The 7240-nt window shown below is 39.6% G+C and overlaps 1 protein-coding gene across 1 annotated transcript; it reads left to right on the top strand.

Annotated features, from left to right (window-relative positions):
* Positions 1–4184: 4184 nt before the first annotated feature.
* On the top strand, positions 4185–4934 carry LOC115964692. The gene has a single exon (XM_031083954.1). It carries the CDS (start codon positions 4185–4187, stop codon positions 4932–4934), a length of 750 nt encoding a protein of 249 aa, XP_030939814.1.
* Positions 4935–7240: the final 2306 nt, after the last annotated feature.

Genomic DNA, 7240 nt, shown 5'->3' on the forward strand with positions numbered 1-7240 from the left:
AACAAGATTACTTACATTCCATTCATTTTCATTCCTTTATTTTAAAACATCCAATCAAGGTTACTTAATTTCATTTCATTCCATTCCTTTCCCTTACTTAAATACATTCCATTCCATTCCATTCCTTTTCATTCCCTTATGATCGTTTCATTCCATTCCATTCTCTTCCCTTATAAACTCCCAAACGGAGTCTAAATTAGTCCAACAATCTTAAATCTTCTAACCCCAAAATCATCTCCTAAAAGAAAACCCAAATGCAGGATCCACCAAACCCAGATTCAAACTAATTCTAGAAATTTTGAAACAAAAGCCCCAAATTCAAAGTTTCAAACTAATCCCAAAATCCTTGCCTGCAAACCCAAAACCACCACAACCTCAACCGTCCAACACCGTCCTAAATCCAGATCCACCACAAAGCTCGATCTGTGGCCACAAACCCCAAAGAAAACTAGATCCAATTGATCCCGACCCACCTGACTCGAATCTCCTCGTCTCAAGCTCAATCAACATGGATCCAACCTCAGATCGTCGTTGCCTTGTGCAGCAACAGGGTCCTGTGAGCTCCTCATCACACATGTATGTTGGTCAGAGTGACAGAATTTGAGTTGGAGGATTGGCTATAGCATTGGAGTGACAGCGATTGCTATTGGCTTTGGCTTCTTTGGTCATGAATCAAAGATCACAAGAATTATCACACAGAGAAAGAGAGAGATGAAATATTACTAGAGATGAAACATTTCTATATTAGAGAGATTCAGTTTTGTTTTTGTGAAATTATAGGTTTATAAAAGACAAAAAGAATACATATATATATATATATATATATATATTTATATAAAAGCTTATGTGGCTTTTATTTTTGCCACCTAAGTGCTGAAATGGCCACTTAAACTTCGACACATCATCATCTAATTCAAATTTTTAATATTAATTATGCCATCTGTACAAACTTTTAGCACATAAGTATTTTCTGTTAGTGAGTTAATGGTAGGGACCAAATTGACTGTAAGTTTAAAATAGTAGGGACCAAATTGACCGATACCAAAATATAGGGACCAAATTTATTGTGACCCCAAAATGTAGCGATCAAAATGGTTTTTTTGCTTTTATTTAATTTTCCAATTTGGTGGTGGTGTGTAGGTGAAGAATTTATTTGGAAAAGATATGATATAATTGGGTAATGCTAAATGAGAAAATGTGAGCAGTAATTGGGTTATGGCTTTAGAAATGAGACAGGTTTTTAAGTAAAGTAGTAAGTTTCCCGTGTGATGCACGGATAGTTTTGTAATATTTTATGTAAAACAGTTTTGAAGAATGTTATACAAATATTATAATTATAAAAAAAAAAAAAAAATCTAAATTTGAGTAAAGAAATATATAAATTTTGAGATATTAAAAATTAGTTTAGTAGCTTCACTGCATATTTGTAGCCTTCTCAAGGTAAGTTTACTTAAAAAAGATCATGAAATAAAAAATAAATACAAAAGAGTAACAGGACCATGAAAATCAACTAATCTGTATTGTGTTCACATATTGCATACTATGAAATGAAAGTATGCCCAACTCTCTTCGAGCCTTCCACTCATCGATAGTGCGACATTAAGAAATGGTGTGAGCAAATGCATATGCATGTGCCATATAAATGATTTAAAACCATGGTTAAAAAATATTACCCGTAGAGATTTCAGTGGCTTGATGGTGGTGGGAGGCCAATATGAAAGAGATGGTGGCCCCTCAAATTTCTCTTTCTCTCTCTTACAAATGTTTTGTTAAACTCAGGTCTTTTATTTTGGTAATAGTGAAATAATGCGTTTCATTTAACAGTCCACAACATTTTCGTGTTTCTCTATCTCTCCCTAGTGCCTTGTCTTGTTAGTTATTACTATTAGTCCTTAATTATTTTTATTTTTTTTGTTTCTAATACTAAAATGGTGGGCATGCTAAAAGACATGAAAAAGAGAAAAACGTGTGGTATAAGCTCAAACAAACAATGAGAGATTAATGAGAGCAGGACCTCATGCAGAGTGCATGAGGTCTCCACTTTTATATATACTAGTCGTAGACCCACACGATGCGTGGGAATAAATAATTATATTTTAGTTATGGTATAATATATAATTAATTTGTTCTCCAAATTTTGTAGAAAATAATTTGTTCTCCCAAAAAATTAAAGAATTTCTAAAAATATTTTTCATTTATCTATCTCAAAAAATATATCATCATTTATTATTTGGACTTTTTTTTATTGATAATATTCATTTTTTAGGCGGTCCATATTTTGATAATTTATGTTATTGTGCATTATATTTTCTTAATTTGTTTTTCTTGTACAACTAAACTGCTTGAGTTTCAAATATATTATTCAAAATTTTCATTCTCTTAAAAAAAGATTATTATATTTATAATTTTTCTTATAGTAGGAGTAGTTTCAAACTATTGATTGGGTTTTGTTTACTAATATAGACACATGAAATTGGAACTGCATATTTCTTAGATATTTCGAAGAGGATTTACCATATTATAATTTTAATATTTAAAATAATATGTAGGAAAAAAAGTAGACTTTATGTCTGAAATTGAACACTTTACCTATCGAAATAAAAGAAAATAATTTGTATAACAATACAAAGAGAACATGATCTAACATTTTTTTTTTTACTACATACACTTTTATTTATTAAGATTTAATTTTCTTTAACTGGATCTTCATATTGCATTTTTGTTACTACGCTACTATTGAGCCTTCACATCCGCCGCATCATTGGCCATATCATCATTCTTTTTATTATTTATTTTTTAACTTTTAATTCTTTGAGAATATTAAATATGTAACTTGTAGGGGCTAGGGCCCAAAATAATGTATTGGGCCTTGGGCCTTGTCCGAGGACACTAATCTGAGGAAGAGAATACGATTTAGATGATCCACATTACAAGTCTCATCAGTGGGGGACAAAGGGAAGATGGTCCGAGGAGTAACTCCTTCTTGGACATGGCAAACGCAAACCAGGTGGGTATTCCAGCAATTGAGATGCGCCCCCTGAACACGTGAGAGGGAAGAAAACTCAAAATATCTAAGGAAAAGCTGCCACCACTACATTAAATACACTGCAGCTATTTTTCTGGCCACATTAATGTGAAGAAGACCCCTGAACAGTGCTGCCTTGACTGCCACAACTCACAGAGGGGTGAAAAGGGTGTCTGATGGGATGGGTACTCAAATAGGGATCTAGATGATCAACAAGTGTAAGGTCTAGATGATCAGAAGAGAGCTATATAATGTGAAAGAGCTCCCATGAAGAGAAAAGGTAGAAAAGGAATGAGAGAGAATACTGTAGCATGTTAAACAATCTTAATATTGTGATCTGTATACGTGAAATTTTGGTCTCCTCGGACCGAATATCCTTTGGCAACAATGGCTTTTATTTGTGTTTAATTGATCTTTTAACTCCATGCTAGCTGTTGCCCAACTGATCTAGACCTAGTTCTTTGACCCATACTCTATAAAATTCATTGTATTGGGCTTATTAGACTAGGATTCCATACATTTGGGCTTGGGCTCCAAATCTTGCCCCTACAATTGGCACCGTCTGTGGGGAGGAACCCAGTGAGTGCAATAGTTAAACATGGAAGGATCAAGTCTACACCAGGAAAACCCGCGCCAGGTAAGTCCCCAACAGATAGAACCTGGGGTCTCAACAATAGGGTAATTCCCCTGACCTTGAACTTGAACGAAATTGGGAAAACGAAAGAAATCTAGAGGGGAGTGTGCATGTTACCCAAACGAATAGAAGCCCCTTTTAGGTGGGCAATTGCATATTCTAGAGGCAAAACAACTGTCAGGCCATGCATCGAGAGATAGACGACTTGAAAAGGAGACGGTCCCTTTCCAGCTCCGACATATCCTCTAATGATGAAGAGGACGTCAGTTACATGCGGAGATCAAGAACTCCCCCAAACGAATCTCTTATGAAGATGAGCACCGTCATAGACGGAGACATAAGAGCCCATCTAGTAAGGGCCTAGGTAATGATGCCATGAATAAAGTTCTAGATCAGATCTCTAAGTCACCCTTCATGCACAAGATAGAAGGGATTAGACTACCTCGGCGTTTCCACCAACTTACGTTCGCCATTTATAATGGCCGAACGGACCCTGTGGAGTATGTGAGCCAGTTTAATCAAAGAATGGCCATCCATTCTCAAAAAGAGGCTTTGATGTGCAAGGTTTTCTTGTCCAGCATAGGACCCGTGGCGATGAGGTGGTTCAACAGCTTGAAAACGGACTCCATAGATTCCTACAAGCAGCTCACCCAAGCCTTTAGCTCTCGTTTCATTACGAACAGCAGGGCTCCTCTGCCTCTGAGTTCATTGTTGTCATTGTCCATGCGTGAAGGAGAAACTTTAGAAGCATACTCGGACAGATATTGGGAAATGTACAACGAGATGGACGGCAACTATGACGACGTTGCCATCAGCACGTTTAAAAGTGATCTCCCCACCGAGCATGATTTGAGGAAATCCTTGACTGGTAAGCCTGTTACCAGCGTTCGTCAACTTATGGACTGGATTGACAAATACAAAAGGGTGGAAGAGGACCAACTACAAGGGAAAGGAAAGGAGAAGATCATTCCTCATAAGAGGAATGATTTCAGGTTTGAACGATGCAACAATAACCATCCGAGGAGAGATTTCGCAGGGCAATCAGGATCAGCCAACACGCAAATAGTTAACGCCGTATTCAAAGAACCGGTACACCAGGTTTTAGAGAAAGTCAAGAATGAGCCATTCTTCAAGTGGCCGAATAAGATGGCTGGAGACTCTTCAAAGCCAACTAGAGTCTGTATTTTCAGTACCACCAAGACCACGGACATACTACCGAAGACTGCAAGAACCTATGGAACCACTTGGATCAGTTGGTCCGAGAAGGGAAATTGAGGCACCTTTTACATTCTTCTAGTGGTCATCCGGGTTAGACAAACCAAGAACCCCGGAGAGACATATCTTTAAGACCTCCTATGGGCATGATAAATGTCATTCTGCCGCTCCGGGAAGAACCGGCTCTTTTCCCTCCAAAGTAATGTCTGTGGCTCGGCTCTCCACCGAGGACAACGATCGGGAGTCCAAAAAGTCCAAGAAAGGAGCCTTACTTGTGTTGGGATTCTTGGACGAGGATAAGATCGGAACCATCTAACCCCACTACTATGCTCTGGTAGTTACACTCAGGATTGTGAGGTTTGATGTGAAGAGAGTACTGATAGATTAGGGCAGTGTTGTGGAAGTAATGTACCCTGACCTGTACATGGGGTTGAACTTAAAGTCTGAAAACCTAACGGCGTATGATTCCCCCTTTAGTGAGTTTCGAAGGGAAAATCGTTACATCGAGGGGACAGATCAGACTGTCCATACAGACCGGTTCGGACATGGTGGAGGTGGATTTCATTGTGGTTGACACCTATTTGCCCTACACAGCTATAGTGGCTAGACCTTGGCTCCACGCCTTGGGAGTCGTTTCTTCTACGCTTCACCAAAAGGTGAAATACCCGTCGGAAGGCCGAGTCGAGGAGATTGTGGGAAATCAGGCCATGGCTAGACAGTGCATGGTGGCTGCCATCTCACGCCAATCTAATACAGAGTTCTCGACCTCTATTAGAAAGGACTTATAGCAATCAACCACCTCAGCAATACCCATTGATGAGCCAACCGAGGAGGTGAAATGCAAAAATCTAGAAAGGATTATTGTTGAAGCTGATCCAGAGAAATTATTTCAAGTTAGCTCAGAACTACCCGTCTGAGAGAAAGAAGAACTGATTAGGTTTCTTAGAAAAAATGTCGACATGTTTGCATGGGACACCTACGAGTCCCCAGGGATTGATTCGAGCTTCATTTGCCACCACCTTAACGTTAACCCATTCGCCATTCCCAAAAAGCAACCACCCTAACGCCCGTCAAAAGAGCATGCCAACGCTATTAGGGACGAAGTAACAAAGCTAAAAAAGGCAGGAGCTATGAAAGAAGTCTTTTACCCCGAGTGGTTGACCAATATAGTAGTGGTAAAAAAGAAGAGTGGGAAGTGGCGAGTTTGCATAGATTTCACATACTTGAATAGGGCATGCCCAAAAGACCCGTTCCCAATGCCTCGAATAGACCAGTTGGTAGATGCAACTGTAGGCCATCCTCGAATGAGCTTCTTGGATGCATTTCAAGGTTATCATCAAATACCACTAGCCCCGAGTGATCAAGAAAAAACGGCATTCATGACTCCTATTGGAAACTACCACTACAAAGTGATGCATTTCAGTTTGAAGAATGCAGGGTCTACCTACCAGAGAATGATGACTAGAATGTTTGAGCCGCAACTGGGCAAGAGTATTGAAGTCTACATAGACGACATGGTAGTAAAGAGTAAAGTGGTGTCCGAGCATGTGGGAGATCTCAAAGTCATTTTTGGCATCAAACTACGTCTCAATGCCTCTAAGTGCTCATTTGGTGTCGGGTCTAGCAAATTTTTGGGCTATATGGTAACTCACAGGGGAATTGTGGTGAGCCCAGATCAGATCAAAGCGATCCACAATTTACAAGCTCCTCGGAACCCAAAAGAAATCCAAAAACTCACTGGAATGAACGCGACCTTGAATCAGTTTATTTCCCAATCTGCGGACCGATGCCGGCCCTTTTACCTCTTGATGAACAAATGGAAAGGATTTGAGTGGTCCGAGGACTGTGCCTTCGCCTTCCAGCAACTTAAAGAATACCTGTCGCAGCCACCCATCATGTCTAGTCCTGAGGCTGACGAGGTTTTGTTCGCCTACATCGCGGTGGCCCTTTACGCTGTGAGCTTGGTGTTAATACGGATTGACAATGGCATACAACGGCAAGTTTACTATGTAAGTAAATCGCTACATGAGGCCGAGGTGTGTTACTTACCACTAGAGAAGGTGATTTTGGCAGTAGTGCACGCTACGCGAAAACTCTCTCACTACTTCCAGGCACACACAGTTGTTGTTCTAACTTAATTTCCCCTCAGGTCGGTACTCCGGAGTGCCGATTACACAGGAAGAATTGCCATGTGGAGCACGCTTCTAGGGGCTTTCGATATTAAATACATGCCTCGGACCACAGGCTTAGGGGAAATTAATAACTTATGGCATCTATCCAAGTGTTAAACAGAACCTAAGTCTTGCATGACTCCTCAGACCATAGGCTTAGGGGAAATTAATAACTTATGACATCTATCCAAGTGT

The sequence above is a fragment of the Quercus lobata genome, chromosome 2 (genome assembly GCF_001633185.2).
Source record: "Quercus lobata isolate SW786 chromosome 2, ValleyOak3.0 Primary Assembly, whole genome shotgun sequence".
Taxonomy (NCBI): domain Eukaryota; kingdom Viridiplantae; phylum Streptophyta; class Magnoliopsida; order Fagales; family Fagaceae; genus Quercus; species Quercus lobata.